Source organism: Saccostrea cucullata, unplaced genomic scaffold, assembly GCF_032062105.1.
Source record: "Saccostrea cucullata isolate Sc308-1 unplaced genomic scaffold, CSIRO_AGI_Scuc_v1 ctg962, whole genome shotgun sequence".
Taxonomy (NCBI): Eukaryota; Metazoa; Mollusca; class Bivalvia; order Ostreida; family Ostreidae; genus Saccostrea; species Saccostrea cuccullata.
In genome coordinates, this window is record NW_026925544.1 from 189,802 (window position 1) to 212,134 (window position 22,333).

Below are 22,333 nucleotides of genomic sequence, written 5' to 3' on the forward strand. Positions count from 1 at the left end.
TTATTTTTTGTCTTCTTTGAATGACAAGAATCCCTGAAAATGACTGAAATTGTGAAGACGTAATACGTAATTATCATTCCATGTTTAACTGCCTGCACTACATTTAATAACAAGGAAACATGTCATGTGCTTCTGACTGATTGATAAACGGGTGCTTCTTTATCATTATGAAGTTAGAAAATCTTGTGACAAAGACTTCTCCGATAAATGTTCTACCTTAAATAACATACAATCAATCATCAATATGATGTTCAAATATTTGCTGATTATTAGGATTGCCTTTACTAGAAATTGTAAACATTAAAATTGGTTTAAAAGAAAATCAGTTGGATCTCTGTCCATCTCCGTTTAAGGCGAAAGCGTTCATGCATTAAATTATCATGCTAGCCAATTGATTGCTCATTTTCACGAAACCCAAAAATATGACAGTTTTTCTAATATTTACATTGTCTTGCATCCGCACAGTCAGGTGCTTTAAGTCCCGTTTCTGTCTCTTTTCGTTCCGCCCCGCAAGTGAAATTTTTTTACCCCGCCTATAGATGAACCGGTAGATTTTTGAAGAAATAAAATACATTTACTTTCTGTAATTTTATCTCTGCCAAAACCATTGTGAATGCATGTATTAGTAAATACAGAAAGGCCAAAATTGCTTAAAACATACTGCTACATGTAGTTATGTTAAATAAATTTAAGAAGCCTGCATCTACAGCAATTTCTTCATCATCCAACAATCATTACTTAACTTTAAAGTTGTAATAATTATGTTATTTTTTAAGGGATGGCTTAGGCTCAGGAGTATAGCGTGTCACTAACCCCAACATCTGCCATGCTAAACAAGGGAGAGAACCTTACGGCCCTGTGTAGCATACCCGGACTGTCTGCCCTGGACATTATCAGTAAACTCAAGGGCAGATGGTACCACAATGGCCGCCAGCTGACCAGTTTCTGTGAATTCGAGGAGCTCTCTATGGAAAACAAGTATGCCTGCAGTGTGGTCTCCCCTCAGAGAAACAACATCAGCTTGGAGTTTACCTTACTGGGTGAGTTTCTAAAATGCATAAGTTCTGGGATAATAAATGTGGAGAAAAAAAATTAAATGGGGCCTTCTTGGTAAAGGGTCCCTTTTACTTGAAAATTTAAATGAAAATGTGGCAAAACTTGGAAATATCGGTTTCTTGTGTAAGTTTAAATGCTAATTAATCAATAGTTAGAGAACATGTTAAAGACTTCGTTTCTGTTCACATTTTTATACAATATGAAAATCTTAATTTTCATGGTTTTTAATATCAAAACCACAGAAAAATGCCCCATAATTTGTGAATTTTAATCTCAATTTTGAAACGGAAAAAATTGAAACCCAATTTAAAAAAAAATATGTTTTAAAAAAATTGTTGTAATTGAGCAAGTCAGAACAGCCTTACTAATATACAACGTTCTTGTGTCTTGATTTATTCCAGTACCTGACGTCCTTTGTTATTTTGATTTATTTTAGACGTACAGAAGACCGATGCTGGAAACTTGTCCTGTGAACTTTTAAAATAAGTGAGGGAGGGCGGTAAATGGGTCAGGGATGACCTTGTAACTAAAATGTTTGTAGACATTAAAATAAGAGGTAAGGATAATCAGAAATGTATGTAGCCATTAAAATTAGAGGTATGAATAATCCAGAAAAGTGTTAAGCCATTACAATAAGAAGTAAGGATATAATCCAGAAAAGTCTGTAGCCATTAAAATCAGAGGTCAGGATAGTGAAGAAAAGTCTGTAGCCATTAGAATTAGGGGTAAGGATAATTCAGAAATGTATGTAGCCATGAAAATTAGGGGTAAGGATAATCCAGAAAAGTCTGTAGCCATTCACATTGAACAGAGAGGTTAAGACAGTAACTTAAAACATATTTTTATTCTTTGCTATGAACTGCAGAGCATTCTCTAAAATTGGGATTTTAATGCTTTTTCAGTTAATAATTATGAGAAAAACTGGGCTAGAATGTTTTAATTTAAACATGTTAAATAAAGGACTTGCCTAGATTAACCTTCTTTTTTATAAAGTTAAGGGAGGCATGATATCTTTATTGTAATTATTATAGAATATGAGTTTTACTGCAGTAGAAGGCTTCAAATACCATTTAATTGTTACTGGATTTCTCTACTTTGAATAAAATATGTCTGACTTTTCTTGCAGAACCAATCACTTCAATGACTTTCAAGTTTGACCAGTCCCACTCAGAAACCCTCACACTCCAAAACAATCCAGCTCCGCACCGTATTGAGGTCGATCCAGGAATGTATGGCCCGTCGTGTATGGTGATGGGTAGTACTCCAAAAGCTAATGTTATGATCATGATGGGGGGCGAGATGATGAAGGGTAGAGTGGTGGACATGCCCAACGAGGCAGGAACACAGTATGTGGCAGATAAAATGGAATTTGAAGGTTTGTTTAAAAAAAAAATGTCAATATGTCTTAATCATTAGGGCTGCAAAATCATATCAAAACTTCTGGAGAATGAGGTACACCTATTAAAAATATTGTATTGCAATGTATGTTTTCTCAGTAGCAATGCCACAAATTCCTAAATATACATGAAAAATTAATTATCCTGTAATTTCACAAAAAGCACAATTTGCGTAGATTTTTTCTTTTATTTTACTGGTACTGAATTCAATGTAAAATCTCTTGATCAATCATCCCCTCACAAACGATAGTTCTCACGATTTTGTGATAACAAGAACTCCTGAAAAATAAGGAATCTACAGTACACAGGCAAGAATATTGGACATCAGTTATTTATGCATATACTGTTTACAAAAATTATTATTCCTGGTCTATGCTGACTTGAGTAAAAGCCACAGTTTTTTTTAGTCTTAATCAAAATGTTCTAGTCTGAGACTTAATCATGCAAATGGAAGTGTTAAACGCTGGTAATTTGTTAGAATAAACGGTTAACTTTTTATCTCTTCAAAAGAAGAAACTCATAGAGCTTTTTATGTTTGAAAATGTAAGAATTAAAAAAATAAGTGATAAAGGTATACTAATATACTGAAAAAAATTTTTGAAAGAACATATTCTAAGTGCTGTGAACCTCGATGGTATTGACATAAATTTTTACGTGAATTTTGACAGGAAACACTGAGCCCTTAGTAATGTGCAGTGCCAGTGTCGATGGTTTACCAGGTTCTAAGCAGGAAAGGACATATAAAGTCGTTGTTCGTACAAGTAAGTACTTTGTTGTACTATAAATTTGTGTCTAATCAGTCTTTCCGTGTGCAGTCCCCATAGCTTTGAATAATACCTGTGTATGCATGTATTTCTCAATAGTATTACAACTCTCCCTCTATGAAAAAGAAAATCTGAGAAAATTTCCATCTTTTTTTGTAAAATAAAAAGATATTGACAATACATTTTCTTATTCCAGATGATCCCAAATTTAGATGCACCAATGAATCCGCCATTGTGAACAACAAGCGACACAAGGTTAAATGTGAGGTTTACGGGGTGGAGGGCATCATGTGTAACAAAGTTCTGTGGAAGCGAGGGAACGACGGAATGACATACTCACTTGGCGTTCACGGCCGAATAAATATAGAATGTATGGTGAGTGTTAAAAACCGTCACAGGTATATACTTTGAAAGATAACTCTGACTAAATGTAAGGTGTACGGTGTATGTTTTAAACGTTTATATGTAGAAAAGGATAACTCTAACTAAAAATATAGTGTAGGGTGAGTGTAAAAAACTGTCACAGGGCAGATTTATATGTAATGAAGGATAGCTCTAACTGACTAAGAGTGTATGGTGAGAGTAAAACCGTCACAGTTCAGGCACAAGAAGGATAACTTTAACTGACTTAATGAGTGTTAAAAATGAAAAAGTGCCCATTCACAAGCTTTATTTTTATTACAAAAATATTTCATTTTTGCAGAAAGAGAGTGAGGATATGTTAGTAACAACTATGGAGATTCTACAGGTTACGGCAGAAGATTTCAAGACTCCATTCCGGGTTATCTACAATGATCGCAATGCAAAAACAAATGAATATCAACTCTCAATTCCACAAGGTGAGTCATTGTTTTCTAATTGTGTCTATTGATGTAAACTACAGTACCTGTCCATAAGTGAGTCATAATTTGATTTTTACACTATATATTTCATTGAAAAACCTTTTTTTCTAAAAACTTGTGGTGAAGTCAATTTTAGCTCAATATTCATGATTTTTTCACTGAAACATGCTGAATTATTCAATTTGAAATTTTCTTATCTTAAATGATAAACAAAATGATACTTAAACTATTTAGAAAAAATTAAAAATTGTGGCATGGTGCGGTACTTTTTCTTTTGATGTTGGCCATACTTTAAATCAGATAGAAAACCTTTGACTGAATTCCAACGTACTATAACTTCTAGGGGCGGAGCTTAGCAGTACAATAACTTCCAATTTACCGTACAATAACTTCCGACAGAATTTGATGGTTTTTAAATATTTTTTTTTCAATTTCTGTAAGCTTGTACACAATATCTAGAGGAAACATGAGAAATCTCACAGAATCTAACCCCCCCCCCCCCCTTCACTCTATAAATTCATACGTAACAGGGATGGGGTACTAGTAATTGAACAAAAAAGTAATTATAATTGACTGTAATTAATTAATTACAGTTTTGTAAAGTAATTATAAAGCAATTAATTACCTGATTTATAAAACCTAGCTATAATTTAATTGAAGAGAAAGTCAAAGTAATTGTAATTTCATTAATTACTTTTTAATGTAATCGACTCCATCCCTGAATTACGTGAAAACCATTTTCAAGAGAAATACATGTAAACTCATGTCAGAAGTATCCAAAATTCTCTACTTCAGTTACTATGGCAACAAATCCTCAAATGTTATTCTTCAAGTGTATTCCAAACATTTTCCTAAATAACTTAAGAGACTGATGCTTATAAATTTCTAATCACAGTTTTTGTAAGATTCCCAAGATTTTTGAAACTTTTTTTTGTTTTATATCTGGCTTTTTAGAACCCCCAAAGTGCAAATCTATTTTTATTCAAAGTTGCATTTAAATAAATGTGTCGTTTCAGAACTACCTGTATGTGTTAATTGGTGTCCACTTCTTTCGCTCTTCCTTTCAGTCATTCTTGCAAAGTTTAACCCTGGCTCTGAATGTCATTTGACTTTAAACGTTGAAATCTTGTATGCAGACACATCTGACTAAAATTTTAAGATTTCGAAATACTCTTGATACACCTACTTGCATTGTTACAGACCATTTCCTTAAACTCAGACCTGACTTTCATGAGGTATTCTCAATGATTGACTTCTCTCTGATATTGTTCTCATCTCTTCTTGATTTTTTGGGGGTGGGGTATGGTTGGGTGAAGAGGAGGTAGGGTCTCTGTCTTTCATCTTTACATTTTAATTTAATCTAAACCCTCTACATATTATTAATATAAGAAAAATAGACAGTAATTGCTAGTCTAGATATATTTTATCATCACCCCCTGTAAAATATTAAAGATATCGTAAACGGTTCTTATAATAAAAATTTACAAAAAATTTGGGCTGCAAGTTTTACGCAATTTTGAGATGACTGAAATAATGACATCACTGATTATATCATCGGTTATTTCATGGTTTATTGTAATTTTTCCGATACTATGCAATATAATAAATTTAGATCAATAAGCTTAACTATCGTGTTTTGGTATTTTTGGTATCATGCTGGATATTCAGATTATGTCCATTTAGATGTGTGACATATATTGTGAAACACCCTGCTTGTTTGGAGTATCAATTGTGCATTAGCATTTTGCTGTCATATTCACATGAATTTTTATCTCCTCTTGTTTTATATCTCAAAGTTTATTGTTTTTAAGGGTGAGTGTGAACCAGTCTGAGTGTTCAGTGCTTTGTGACTTTAGTATAATATACATTCCAGTGTTAACATCTCATTCAATGACCGTATTTATGTTAAGTAAATGAATCATTGTAATAATGCTTCTAGTGTAGTCAATTCTTGAGTTTTTATCCTAATTAATGTACATATGATTTGTCAATATTGCATCTGTTCAATATATGTAATATTCTCATTGATAATGAAAGTTCATTCAATTTGAGAATATGTCACCTAAAATCAGGTGTAGAGAGGGTTTATATAAGTTATGAAGTGCTAAGAAAAACAAAGATGTTTATCAAATGTATAAAATTTATTTTCATTTTAAAAAGAATACCAAAGACAGGGTCTTAGCAAGGAAAATTTTTAAAAGAAAATGAAATTGAATATCATTGAAAGTTTTAGCATAAATAAAGTTATTTTGTATTTTATATTTTGAATTTTTTTTAAAATAGTACTTTAAGAGAAATGAATTTGGTTAAAATGTATTTTATGTAAATGAATGCAGGGCATCTGATGATATACATTTGCATATTCACAAAATATTAAATTGTGTCGATTACATGTATATATAAGTATTAAGACTGTATCAGCAAAACCTATTGTTATAAAATCTGATCTTTAAATATGTAAAATTTTGTTTGTTTTAGGGAAACTGTATTTATTAAACTATATTTGATGTTGTCTTTGTCAAAATCTTAAATGTTTCAAAAAGTATTCTTTATTTAAATATAGTTCTTTGTAATGTTTAGCCAAACACAGTTCAGCATTATGGTTCATTTTATATTCTTGTTAATATACTTCTGTTGCCTGTTCCGTAAGTAATGGTATCTTTTTTTATCCAAGAGTATGTTGATTTCTTATTATTATCAATACTGTGTATTCTCATGTTGCAAACAAATGAAAGAAAGCTATTGAATGGTTAGTGTTGTGAAAATGTATTTTAATTAAAAGTTTAATATGTTCATTAAATTAATGATATAATGCTATTGTTACTTTTAATGTATTAATTCCATATACGAGGTATTAATAGATAACGGGGAATATTTCTTTAGATTCTTAGGATTTTCATCCTGAGTAAATCTTCACCTTTAGTGAGCCATTTCTTCACCTTGGCGAGCCATCTTTGTGAATGCCAAAAGAACATAACCTTTTCAACAGATTTTTCTCTATTTTTATTCCATTAATTTTGGAAAATAATGGCGTTGGAGATGAAAGGGTTAAGTCTAAAGCGTTCAAATTGGCTCGAGAAGGGTCAGCTTCAAAGATACTGAGATTGAGGAGAGTGAGAACGAGGCTCGTTTTAGGATGAGCATCAGTTTTTTCTATTAATTAATGCTATTACTCCATCAAGATAAATAACAACAAAGCTGGAGAAATGAAGGGCACAGCTGTCCCCTTATCACAAGATATATTTATAAATGAGGAAGAAGGAAGATTTAATGAAAACAAAAAAAGAAAAGATCAGATCAGATAAACTTTATTTAAATTGAGTAGAGGGTAGTTAAAAGAATAACACAAACTCTTTTGACGGACATTGTTAACATAATGCATTACAGTTAAAACAATGAAAACATGCAGAAATATATTCTGCATACAGGGTTATTTTCGCGCTTTCACATCTTCAAACAATTTTGTCACATTTTCAATTCGCCCAGTTATAGTTTTGTTTAAGATTTTATACTGTATTCTTTGAATTCGCACCGTTTTATATTAGCCAAAATGAGGGTAGGGTGAAAATAAAACGGGAACGAAAATTTTCCTGTATACAGTAATCAAAGTATTACTTGTAACACTACAGCACATAGTCTCATTTAGAAGACATATTGATCAGTTAATGATACATGTAAAAGACGGACATGTACAGACACACAAAAATACAGCACAGATGCATATAGGGAATGCAACAGACAGGGATTCATATATAAGACACACCTTTATAGACACGTAAGCAGTTCATCATAGAGACGCAAAAGAACATAACAAAGAAACAGAAAAAATACATGTACAGAAAAAAGATACTTCCTTTTTTAGTGTGAGAAAAAACGCCAATCATTTTTAACCGAGAAAACAAAAATAATTGTATGATATGGACTTGGTGTCTGTTATGTTTGTGAAGTTTGGATGTACAATGTCAAAGTCTTCATAAATTAATACATGTACTTACAAAAGAAAAAAATATCAAAATTAAAAGCACTTAAAAACTAGTTTTTAGCTCACCTGAGCCAAAGGGGAGATAATTATGAATTAGTGAAGTCTTTTAAAAATCTTCTTCTCAATAACCACTGAGCCAGAAAAGATGAAACTCATGTAGAATCATCCTCAAATATATCATATGTATCAAAGTTTGACATAAGAATATATAGAGAAAGGATATGAAGATCACGAACAGTATTTAATCTCAAAGTCCCTAAAACAATACAAAATAAGAGCAGAGCAAACACGGACCCCCGAAACATCAGAGGTGGGATCAGGTGCCATGGAGGAGTGAGAATCCCCTGCCGACCGGTCACACCCACCGTGTGCTCCTTGTCATCTTTAAAAATCTTCTCAAGATTTCTGGACCAGGAAAGATGAAACTCATGCAAAAGCATCTTCTGAAAGGGAAGACCTGATTTTGTTAAAATCATGAACCCCTAGGGCAAGGGTGTGGTCACAATGGGTAATCAAGATTTTACATAAGAATGCATGGTAAAAATCATTAAAATTCTTCACAAAGCTATCATGATGATTGATCATCAGTTTAAAAGTATTAAAAGGTTATGTATAGAGGAGCTGAGGAGCCATGAAGTGGACAAATAAACACAAAGGTTATATCAATAAAAAAAAATTCATCTTATAAACAAGAAAACCATTATGTGTCACAAAAGCATTCTAAGAAAGTGCAGATTTAAGTTTGTTGAAATAGTCAGCTCCCCAAACCCATTTTTATAATATATTTAAACTTTGAATACTGAACTAATTTTTGCTTTTACCTACCCAGTTGCGCCGGTAAGCGATTTTGCCCCTGGGACTCTTGTTTTGCTGTTAGAGTGATCTGTCCGTAAAAGGGAGATAAAAAATGGTTATTTACAGTTTATTATACAATTTGATTGACTTAAATATGCTTAGCATTATAATAGACCAAGAATAAGTAATTGAATTCATTATACATGTACATGTATTTCGATGAACTTCCCAAATGTAAGTTAACAGTAGTGTTTCTATTTACACTTAGTCTCAATATACACAAAATTATATGATATATTTTTCTCCAAGTCCAAAAAGCAGTTTTTAAGTGTTTAGTGTTTCCTTAATTGAGTAAAACACAAATTAAATCGTTATCTGCTGCTCTGTGTCGTTATTAAACGTCATATGTAGCGTTTGTCTTTTTCAATAAGGACTATCTATCTTCTAAAGATAATTTCTTTTCAATAAAAAAAATATAAAGCCATAATTTGGTATACGAATCGATTGATGTAACAATTCTTAATTTGAATTTCTAGCTAGATTGTTTTTCGCTTTCGCTATATTTTACAGAGAATATGACTACAGACATTTTATACTGTAATGTCTATAGCTTATTAAGTTTTGACCTGCACTGCGATCTGATTTTTTTATGTATTCTTAAAATCTGGATATCTTGAATTATAAATAGTTATTTTGAAAAAAAAAAAACAAATTATTTGAATTTATTGCAAAATTATTTCTACCAAATTTTTATAACATACGACGTCAAAAAAAATATATATATATTTGACAGTAGTCCACGAACTTTTCGAACAACCCTCGTCCCAATCCCAATTGTAAAGTATAATCAATAAAATATGTTCAAATCAACAACCCTCGTATATATTGTTTCTGCATTGATGGCTTTCATTTTAAGTACGAAAACATTAATTAGGTAAATGTATTTTTTAAAATGTATGAATTTTCTTGAAAGATTTTTTTCTCTATAAACATTTTTTAAAGTATTTGTAATCAAGTGATACTTAAAAACCCGGTCTTTTTTAAGTTACATTTTCCGCTTAGAAATGTTTGATATAAATCTCCTTATTGGTTCTCTACTGATAAAAAAATAGTGTAAACCATCTTGTTAGATTTCTTACAAATAAAAATACTTTTGGATAATATCATTGGTCATATCAAGAGAAGAAAAATTAGAAAAAGTGTTATTTTCTTTCTCGATGACTATATAAAAAGATGAAACTTAATTATGATTTTTCTACGGTATAGAAGGTACTGTTATTCACATCATGATATAATTTGATACTATACACTGTAGAACTTTCAGTTTATTCAAAATGTTGCGTGCAGTCAATACAGTTGTTGTTTTACAAACATGTCTCTTTCTATTAACGAAATCTGCATTTGGTGATTAAATTTTAACAGTTACTTTATGTTTTGTAGAAAACATTTTAAATAATAAATGTTAAGAATTTTTAATGAACTTAAGTAATATATTTAAATAAAATATTTAGTAGGTTCGCTTATATAAAAATGAGCTTAAGAAAATAATTATACATAGTATCAATGCCTGAGATAAAACATAATTAGATTTTTTAAATAAACGATTTTTTTGGACTAAAGAAACAGTTTCAGAGATTTTTTTTTTCGTTTTTCTTAAATACAGAATTTGTGTTGCAGCAAGCCTTTATGTGTAATATTTATGTTAAATATCTATGTGATTCCGGAGATCATGTCAGATTTGCTATCTCAATTATGTGTTTTTTCAAATAAATATATTTTTATATATATTGATCTGTGATTAGATTTTATGTAGATGTGTACATGTGTCTTTAAAATCTTCATTGAAAAGATGTAGACAATGGACTTTTAACAATATGAAATTTCAGGACGAACTTGTACAAATACCGAGTTTACATGTGACAATGGCCACTGCATCCGTTCCTCCTATGTATGTGACAATGATTGCAGAGATAATAGTGATGAAAAGACGTGTGGTAAGTGGTAATTTTTATTATACTTCTGCTATTTAAACCCTATATAGCTGTATTTTATTTAAACAGAGGTGAAATATTGAGATAACGACCAGTAATCAAGGTTGAAAGTTGCAGGTCTTGTGGATAAGGTTTAGTTAAACTACGATGTCCCTGTGTCTGCTATCAGTTTGAGTTATGTCTTAAAACCAATTAACCGGTTTTTCTTGCAGGAATAAATTTCAGCTTTTATTTATTCATTTATTTGTTTATGTTTGGCTATCTCATAGCCTTTAGAAATCAGAACATTAGCCCTGGCTAATTCCAATGACGTTGCATCGTTTTCAAAAAGATGGGGGGATGGGGGCAGAAAAATATACTCCCAGCCCCCCAAAAAATTTACGAACAAAAAAAAAATTGGAAAATATAGTCCAGACTCGAAATTCCTTTTTAATGAGGGCCGAAGGGGAACATGTGGTGGATCAAACTTCTTTTAGTACTACTTTTTCAAACATATTATATTACAAATTACCCTAGGGACCCACCAGACTTTCAATTAACATTTTCTAGAGAACAGTACGACATTTAACTCTGGTCATGACATAGTCCAGACATTTTACTACCATTTCTAGATACGATATCCAAAATATTTTTAAATCACCTGGTGGTATTTCTTTGCAGTATTCCAGGGTCTTATGTTGAACTCACAAACACCTCCACTTCTAAAGAAATGAAGTCTTAAATCTCAGAATCACGTGGAAGAATGGTGGGAATTTTAGTCCCACCAACTATCTCATCATTCTCCCATAGGAGAAAAAAAAACTCAGATGGGGTATTTTCACCCAGGGGATTTTTCTTCCACAATATTTGTTCAAATGGCATAAATCCCACGGATATTGACAATCAAACAATTTCTCCCAAACATTGTGAAACATAGAATATATCCCAAAAATTATGACAATAACAAATGGCTCATCATTATATCTAGAATATATTCAAAATATAACAACGTATTGGAGAAAATAATTCAATGTCAATATCCGTGGGATTTATCCCGTTTGAACAAATATATGGTAGAAAACATCCCTGGGAGAAAATATCCCATCTTTTTTCTCCCATGGGAGAATGGTGGGATAGTCGGTGGGACTGAAAATCCCACCATTCTCCCATGGGATTCTGAGTTCTTATACTTCATATCTTTAAAAGTGAAAGTGTTTGTGAGTTTATCATGAGACCCTGATATACTGCTAAGAAATCCCACCAAGTGATATAAAAATATATTGGATATTGTAATTAGAAATGTTCAAATGTACAAGAAATGTACAAGGTTCATTTTATACAAGTTATATTCTGTAACGGAGATGATAAGTCACATTATTATTTTATCTGCCTTTCAGTAGAACAACTTTTTACTAGTCAGTAAAAGGAACGGATGGAACTAAACCTTTTTTAAAGGAATTTTTCATAATTGAACGTAAATACCCATTTTTAGCTAGTAATGCTGTCTGACGTTTTACTGCTAATTATTCGTCTAATAGATTATTTATTCTCACGGCGAGGGTGACCGGTCGGCAGGGGATACTTACTCCTACATGACACCTGATCCCACCTCTGATATTTTGAAGGATCTGTTTTTACTCTGATCCTATTTTTTAAAACTGTTTTATTGACTTTGATGTTTAATACTTTTGTCGTCTTCATTTTAAGGATATTGGAAAGTCACAGTTATCCTGAGAAAAAGGGTTAATATCATGGGTTTTTTCTCTTATAAAACTGTGCTTGAGAGTGATCTCCCGTGTAGAATTCTCTTCGAAATGAAAACCAATTAGCCTCTCCATGGTAACTGCGATACTGCTCTTCTGCAGGGCATATTAATAACGTTTGGCGGAATTTTTGTTGATAGATAATTAAATGACGTTTTTTTTAACAATTGCCTTTACATCATATTTCACAAAAATATATCATTTTGCCCTGCAAAAGAGCAGTACCGCAGTTATCGTGAAAGGGTCTATGAAGCGTATTTTAAAAAGGTAAACAAAAGCGCATGTGCTTCCTTCAGCAGCTATTCAACGGGTAGAATCATCTCTACAGGAAGTAAGAAAAGCAGTGATGGCTTTGTTGTACATTGCGTTCAGGGACATTCAGGCGGTAAACAATGGTCATCAGGCTTTACCATACTTATACTGGACAACGATGTGACAATAGCTAGCTGGGAACAGCTCCTATAACTGTATACGGTCGTGCTAAGGAGGCACCATTTAGTAACTACAAATAAATATTGAAAACAAATCCATGCCGATGTTTTATGACAATTTGTTTCCCATAAAGTAAATAACATAACGGAAACAGTTCACCAGTTTTTACCATAATTATGATAAATTTCTGAATACGAATTAGATGTTAAGGGAAGTAGCTCTAAAATAAAGAACAGTGTTGGTACATCTGTGGTCATGTTTCTAAATTTGTATTTTCAGTCATGATATCTAGAAATCATTTCCAGAAATGAGGATACAATAATGTATATAATACATAAAAATTCTGAAATAAATGGATTTTGAAAAAAAAATTATGGTAAAAAATTATGTAGGTCCTTTTTATTAACATTGTACATAGGAAATGCATTGAGAACTGTAAAAACATTGATTTGATAAAGTTTTATAAGGGAGGGTTGCCTGATGGGTTAAATGTACCAGAATATATATAACAAGTTTAATATCATTACACCTGCTCAAGAGTTCTTGAAAAGTTTTATACTATTTCTTTTTTTTTAGCAACTGAAAGAATAGATTTTTTATTTTATGATTTTATTAAATTAGTTAAAAATAAAATTTCAGGACGAACCTGTAAGAGTACCGAGTTTACATGTGACAATGGCCGCTGCATCCCTTCCTGTTATAAATGTGACAATGAAAATGATTGTGGGGATAATAGTGATGAAAAGACGTGTGGAAACTTTGGTAAGTGGTAATTTTTATTATACTTCTGCTATTTAAACCCTATTCATCTGTATTTTATTTGCAGAGGTGAAATATTAAGATAACGACCAGTAATCAAGGTCAAAGGAAATTTGACTCGAAAGTTGTGTCAAAATGAATCGATAACATCACTTCAGGTCATGAGATATTGACGATTTTCTGATTTTTAGAAGGGTCTGCTCGTCTTGAGATCTCCTCCTAAATGACTTAAGATATTGAGTTGAGATTTTCAGTGAAGGTAGTGAAAGGATTGTTTCATTTTTATGTTCTTGTTAATATACTTCTGTTGCCTGTTCCATAAGTAATGGTATCTTTTTTTATCCAAGAGTATGTTGATTTTCTATTATTATTAAGTACTGTGTATTCTCATATTGCAAACAAATGAAAGAAAGCTATTGAATGGTTAGTGTTGTGAAAATGTATTTTAATTGAAGTTTAATATGTTCATTAAATTAATAATTCAATCCTTTTGTTACTTTTATTGTAAAGATTCCATATATTAATAGATAATTGGGAATATTTCTTTAGATTCTTAAGATTTTTATCTAGTTTGTGAGTAAGTTTTCAGCTTTAGAGAGCAGTTTATGTGAATGAAAAAAATCACCCTTTCAACAGATTTTTCTCAAAGACAAATATATAAAATCATAACGCTACTGATCTGCAGATAGTTTTAGGAAGAACATCTGAATCAGTAATTCTAGTAGTTCTAGTTATTCCTCCGTCACCATCAAGATAACCAATAACAACTTAGCCGGGGGAAATGAAGGACACAGTTGTCCCCTTAAGATAAGTTACATTTATAAATCAGGAAGTATAGGAAGATTTAATGCAAAAAAACCCAAAGATACTTTTTTCTCTAGTGTGAGAAAAAAGCCAATCATTTATTTCTGAGGAAACAAAACTAATTGTATGATATGGAATTTGGTCTGTTATACATGATTGTATTTTTGGAATGTTTGGAAGTAAATGGTCTTCTTTTCTACGGACTTTTTTTCTTAATTTTCAACAAAAATATATTCTTCCGCTATGAATTTAGAATTAAAAAAAATCCTTGTTGCGCTCTACACGGAATATATATAATGCAAAAAAAAAAATGAAAGAATTATACCTGTACTAGTGTTTTCACTTTATAAAGTTACATGTAACATGTAACATGTCTGGGATAGTTGCTCTTTACCTGATGTAGAAAAAACTTGAAAAAGTACTATTAATGGTCGCTAGGATAGTTACTGGTCTTCCGATACTAGCTTCAAGAGAATCACTCTATTTTGAAACAGGAAGGGTACCCTTGAAAAACCGTTGTTACCAAGCAAAAATGAATACAGTGTTCAAAATTCATAATAATGATGTACGGAATATACAAGAGACATAGTCCCAAAGAAACGAGAACACACATTAAGATACAATACACGAAATAAAGATCAATTAACTACTTAGTATCCCAAGAGACAAGCTAGAAATATTCAACAAATCATTTGTTCCTGATGCTGTTAAGAAATGGATTTTATTGGATTCAGATACAAGAGGAGCCAATTCAGTCGATTCTTTTCGTAAGACTATAAGCGATAATAATCCAAAAGTACCCTCTTAATATTAGTAATCCGTATACCAAATAAAACATAAGAGGGTACTTTTGGATTATTATCGCTTATAGTCTTACGAAAAGAATCGACTGAATTGGCTCCTCTTGTATCTGAATCCATAGGAAATAGTTTCAAACTTTAACATGTGAACAAAATTTACAGGGAAGACATTTTTTCAGAGGCTATCGAAGTCAACTTGCCCTTCAAGGATATTTTACATCATTTTATATCCTTTATTCAGCGATGGCGTTCACTAAAAGTATGAAATAAATTTGGTGTTTTTTTTTTTGGGGGGGGGGTGGATAGGGGTGGGGGTGGGGGGGATACATCCATTTGCGTAAAAGAATATTTTTTTAAGTTTTACTTTTGTTTCAAGTGATTCTCTCTATATGTTTGTTATCAATGGATACTTTCTATCTGTTAATCAATGATACATTTATAAACTTTTTAAGTCTTAACTTTATAAACCACATAGTTTTGAAGCTATAATAAGTATATAATTTTAGACATGTTGGAATTGGTAAAACCGTAAAACAGATTGGACTAAATAACTTCAGTTATCAATGTGGCCAAAATTTGTTTCGTAAAAGTTAACAAACCGGTCGTTTTTAAAGTTTCGTTTTGTACATTTTCCTCTTTGAAATACGTATGATACATGTATAAAACTCCTTATAGATTCTCGAATGATATTAAAAATATGATGTAATTTGTAAACCTGTACCATCTTGTTCAACTACATAGCAAAAATAGACTTTAAGATAATATCATTGGTCATATCACGTGAAGATTATTTTTAGAAAGGGTCCTTTCCTTCCTCACTGACTGTACATAAAAAGCTTCATGATAAGGTATAGAAACAACTAATGATTCACATGAAGATATAATTTTATAATTCCTGCTTCTTTAAAATGTTGCTTGCAGTCAATACAGTAGTTATTTTACAATTATATATCTTTCTATCAACGAAATCTGCAATTGGTGAGTACATCATTTTCTCAATTACTTTATGTTTGTAAGAAAAAGTCAAACGTTTAAAGAGTAAAATGTTTTAAGCATTTTCAATGAACTTGGTTGCAGTCAAGTTTTTAGTTGTAAAATAAGTAAAATAAATTATTCCTAGTAGCATACCTTAGTTTAATAAATTTTTGTTTTTGTTTTTTTAACAATTGAACTTTTGAGAGAAAAAGAAACACTTTCAGAGAATTTATTTATTTATTTTTAACAATTGAACTTTTGAGGGAAAAAGAAACACTTTCAGAGAATTTATTTATTTATTTATTCATTTTTTGCTTCTTCGGATGTTTTCTCAGATTTCTGGTCTCTTGATTCTCGAATTATAATGCAGAATTGGGCTAATAAAGAACGAGGGCGCTTTTGATTGGCATTCGGCAGGAATCTGGGCGTAATTGAAAAGTGAAAATTTATCGACATGTCATATGAAATTTTAACATTTTTTTAATTTCTTGTGCAACAGGAAAGGAAAATATTTCCTTGAAATTGAGCTTTGATTTGCTAAAAAATAACTTGAAAATTGGCCAGATAAGACATTTGGTACAAATGGTACATTTTAAAGACGTTTTTCTATACTTTTTCTATTTCTGGGTCTTCTCTCCATGATTTTGAAACGTTATTATACCCCCCGCTTGAAAAGCGGGAGGGTATATAGTAATCAAAAAAATCCTTTTCCGTCTAAAATCCGTCCGTCTGTTACGCTTTGGGGTAATCTTTATCCGCAACTCCTCTCATACCGCTGAATGAATTTTGATGAAACTTTCACAGAATCTTTATTACATATTGCCATTGTGCACCTCCTATTCTACTTTTTGATCCGACACATATTTTGCGTTTCCCGGCCACAGGAAAACATGGACTTTTTCACCAGTTATAACCATGTGGGAGGCGGGGGGTATCATTTAGTGAGCTCATCGCTCACAGTACCTCTAGTTTGTGTCTATTTTAATTCAAAGAAACGAATACACCTTTTTAAAAATGGAGAGAAGACCCAGAGACCACGAAAAATGAACTTTTCCCAAAATTTTTTATGTGTGAATGTGGTGCTCTTTTGTCCTTTTAAAATCGACTAAGTATGTGAAGCGGTGATAGCTCAGTTAGTAGGGCTACCTGTTCAGTGTACTCGAAGGGAAAAGCTTTTGGTTCGAGCCTGGAATGGGGCGTTATTTTTTTTTCTTCATACAAACAACCATTTATTTTGTCAGTTTCGTGTTACATGTATGTACTGATATATTAAAACTTTGAATTAGATAAATTTTGGTTCAGTTTGGTTCTCGAGCGAAATCAATTCTAATCTTCTATTCTATATTTCATAATGTACATGTACACGTATCATACATCTATGCATTAAATATTTTAGGTGTTTATTTTTTGTGTAACATTACTATGTTATAATACCCCCTAGGAAAAACGGACATAACTGTTACAATTTCACAAGCTAAATGAAAAAGAAACCTATGGACGTGTTTGTGAAATCTGACCAGCTATGTTCAGCCAACCAAATCATGGACATTTAAACAATAAATGTTTCGTACAAATGATTCCTGCAGATCACTCGCCAAATGTGCCCATCTTCTTTGTTACAATAAAGGTCAAATGGATGTAACTTTTGAACTAGAAGAACTATTTGAAATCTGAAATTCGGATTGAAAATCTTTTATTTACTTTGACTTTGAGAGGTGGAATACAAAAAAAGTTGATTCATAGAATATAAATGCCCTTATATTTACATCAAGTTTATTAAATTAGAATCATTAAATTATTATTAATCATTAATTTAGCAGATTTAACAAATTCCAAATGGTGTTTGAATATGAAAGAATTGCAAGCAAATTGAATTTTGCCCTTTGAAATCCTTTGGTGTATCATGAAATATATGTTATTATAGCAGTTACTTTATCTGAAGGATCGTATCATATCATACGCAACGTGGTTTGAATTTTATTGTCATTTTCCCTGGAGTTGAAGAGTTCAAATTAGGGATATCAAAATATTTATTTTCCTTAGTCGAACATTCGATTGCATTATTCGAACAACAGTCGACTGTTCAGAACATTTTTAAAAAAAAATATCGATAGTGTAATTACGAGTATAAATAAAGAACCCTTCTTGTAAATTTATGTAGAGTATTAAAGTAGGGATAAGACATTGAAATGAAATAGATTTACACCAGCAATTTTTCAAATTGTATGGATTCTCGTAAATCACATGTACACTCTTTCATTCTAGTACTTTACGCTTAGAGAATTGTCAGCACGGCGCTTTTAAAGCTTAATTTTAAAATAAATTGGAAAAGGGTAAGGGTAAATACACACTATTCACATATAGGTGTTATTATCAAATACTGCTTGTTCAATTAATGATTATTAGCCCGGCTATCAAAATGTCCTTACTATTTAAGATAATTGTATTAATGATTATTAAAGTTCAAAACTTCACGGCTATGTTCTACATGTTCTAACAGATGTTTTTATAGCATTTGAACATTCTTAGAGGTAATCAATTAATTTATATCGTACAAATCCAATTAATGATTTTCAAAGTCCAGTATAGCGCTGCATAATATACTACAATAACAAAAGAGGTCAGTAATTGAGAAAAAAATTATCATTGTATGTAATAACTGTACTTTCCAATGCGGAATTTTTTTTATGTACTGTAGCTGTGTTCCTGAGGGCGAGTACTATTTAATGGTTTGAGGAATGACGCTTTATCAAATTTGAAATGAGAATTTCTTCATTACCTCCATTTCTTACATTTATTAAATAATCGAATGTGGTTTCATCATACGATCGTCGGTTCATTCGACTGATAGTCGAATAGTTGACTATTCGTTGACATTCCTAGTTCAAATACTTAAAGGAACTGTGTGCTAAATTTTGATATGATGTTGTACATAAATTTTCTTATACAACATGTTTGATAAATGAAACATCTAGAACATGTGTCAAGTAATTAATGTATATTTATCTTCGAATTCATTTTTTGTTTATAATTATCTAACTAAAATATTACTCATGATAATAAAATATTTGAATTTCACTTGTCTAGATAAAAACACTTATAAGCTCCAAACTGTTGTTATATAAACAGGACCCGTGCCATGTTTTTGTTTACAAAGGTTAAATAAAATAGTAAATGTTTGCTCAAAGCAGAATTTTTCAATAAAGAAGTTAATTTTAAATACAATTTGACAGTTTCTAGTGATTTGCTGAATCTCCTTTTGCTATTAATATGATATTATCTACGTTGAAGCAAAACAAGGCACGAGCCTTGTTTTGCATACAGTATGAAGAATTTCAAGTTCTGCATCTCCCTTGTAAATCACAATATGATGATAGTTGTCCGCGTGGCGCCGTGCACGGTCAGAGCGTCTGCTCTAGAGTAGCGAAGTAAGGAGTTGATCATCACCTCGCTGGTTCGAATCCCACTGTGGGACGTTGAGACCGGTCCTTCAAATGAGGCCGTATAAACCGAGGTCCCGTATCGCAGTAGGTGGTGGCTCGAAAAAGATTCCTCACTGCTCAATGGCCCAAAGTGCCGAGTATACGACAATATTTGTAGCTCTCCACCGGCAAGTGGTGGCGTCTCAATATGAGTTTAAAATGTTAAGCAACGTACATACAATCAATCATCAATATAATGTTCAAATATTTGCTGATTATTAGGATTGCCTTTATTAGAAATTGTAAACATTAAATTTTTTTTTGTAAAAATTAGTTGGAACTCTGTCCATCTCCGTTTATGAATCAAATTATCAAGCAAGCCAATTGATTGCTTATCTTCATGAACCCCCAAAATATGACAGTTTTTCCTAATATTTACATTGTCTTGAATCTGCACATCCACGTGCTCTATGCCCCGTTTCTGTCCCGCCACGCAAGTGATATTTTTTTACCCCGCCTATAAATGAACCAGTAGATTTTTGAAGAAATAAAATACATTTACTATTTTGTAAAATTGTAAATGCATTTATTAGTAAATACAGAAAAGTTAAAGTTACTTAAGACATACTGCTACAGGTAGTTATGTTATATAAATATCAGAAGCCTGCATCTATATAGCAATTTCTTCATTACCCAGATGTCATTACTTAACTTCAAAGTTGTAATAATTATGTTATTTTTTAAGGAGTGGCTCAGACTCAGGAGTATAGCGTGTCACTAACCCCTACATCAGCCATGCTAAACAAGGGAGAGAACCTTAAGGCCCTGTGTAGCATACCCGGACTGTCTGTCATTGACATTATCAGTAAACTCAAGGTCAGGTGGTACCACAATGGCCGCCAGCTGACCAGTCTCTGTGAATTCGAGGAGGCCTCTATAGAAAACAAGTATGCCTGCAGTGTGCTCTCCCCTCAGGCAAACAACATCAGCTTGGAGTTTACCTTACTGGGTGAGTTTCTAAAATGCATAAGTTCGGGGATAATAAATGTGGAGGAAAAAAATTAAATGGGGCCTTCTTGGTAAAGGGTCCCTTTTACTCGAAAATTTAAATGAAAATGTGGCAAAACTTGGAAAAATCGGTTTCTTGTGTTAAGTTTAAATGCTAATAAATCAATAGTTAGAGAACATGTTAGAGACTTCTTTCCTTTCTCATTTTTATACAACATGAAAATCTAAATTTTCTTGGATTTTAATATCAAAACCACATAAAAACATGAAAAATACACCATGATTTGTGAATTTTAATCTCAATTTTGAAACAGAGAAAATTGAAACCCAATTTAAAAAAATACATTTTAAAAAATTTGTTGTAATTGAGCAAGTCACAACAAGCTTACTAATATACAATGTTTGGTGTTTGATTTATTCCAGTACCTGACGTCCTTTGTTATTTTTATTTATTTTAGACGTACAGAAGGCAGATGCTGGAAACTTGACCTGTGAGGTGTTAAAACAAGTGAAAGAAGGAGGGAAATGGGTCAGGGATGACCTCGTAGCTAATAAGTCTGTAGCCATTACAATCAGAGGTAAGGATCATCCAGAAATGTATGTAACCATTACAATCAGAGGTAAGGATAATCCAGAAATATATGTAGCCATTATAATTAGAGGTAAGGATAATCCAGAAAAGTCTGCAGGCATTACAATTAGAGGTAAGGATAATCCAGAAAAGTATGTAGCCATTATAATTAGAGGTAAGGATAATCCAGAAAAGTCTGTAGTCATTAAAATCAGATGTAACGATAATCCAGAAATGTATGTAGCCATTATAATTAGAGGTAAGGATAATCCAGAAAAAGTCTGTAGCCATTACAATTAGAGGTAAGGATAATCCAGAAATGTATGTAGCCATTGTAATTAGAGGTAAGGATAATCCAGAAAAGTCTGTAGTCATTAAAATCAGAGGTAACGATAATCCAGAAAAGTCTGTAGCCATTACAGTTAGGGGTAAGGATAATCCAGAAAAAGTCTGTAGCCATTAAAATCAGAGGTAAGGATAATCCAGAAATGTCTGTAGTCATTAAAATCAGAGGTAAGGATCATCCAGAATTGTCTGTAGTCATGAAATCAGAGGTAAGGAATATCCAGAAAAGTCTGTAGTCATTAAAATCAGAGGGAAGGATCATCCAGAAAAGTCTGTAGTCATTAAAATCAGAGGTAAGGATAATCCAGAAAAGTCTGTAGTCATTAAAATCAGAGGTAAGGATAATCCAGAAATAGTCTGTAGCCATTAAAATCAGAGGTAAGGATCATCCAGAAAAAGCCTGCAGCCATTAAAATCAGAGGTAAGGATAATCCAGAAAAAGTCTGTAGCCATTTTAATTAGACGTAAGGATAATCCAGAAAAAGTATGTAGCCATTATAATTAGAAGTAAGGATAATCCAGAAAAGTCTGTAGCCATTATAATTAGAGGTAAGGATAATCCAGAAAAGTCTGTAGCCATTACAGTTAGGGGTAAGGATAATCCAGAAAATGTCAGTAGCCATTAAAATCAGAGGTAAGGATAATCCA

General features: G+C 31.9%; 1 protein-coding gene across 6 annotated transcripts in view; it reads left to right on the forward strand.

Annotated features, from left to right (window-relative positions):
- The window catches only part of LOC134269188 (uncharacterized), a 76,073-nt gene that overhangs the window by 48,403 nt on the left and 5,337 nt on the right, over positions 1 to 22,333 (forward strand). For 3 of the 6 annotated variants that reach the window (XM_062751411.1, XM_062751412.1, XM_062751405.1), the window contains exons 2-3: positions 20,507 to 20,770; positions 21,228 to 21,347. In XM_062751411.1, coding sequence (XP_062607395.1) covers positions 20,507 to 20,770; positions 21,228 to 21,347 — 384 coding nt within the window. Of the gene's footprint in view, positions 1 to 2,182; positions 2,432 to 3,121; positions 3,215 to 3,413; positions 3,593 to 3,920; positions 4,057 to 20,506; positions 20,771 to 21,227; positions 21,348 to 22,333 lie in introns of all 6 variants that reach the window. The other 3 variants (XM_062751409.1, XM_062751410.1, XM_062751407.1) reach the window with 3 other exon arrangements.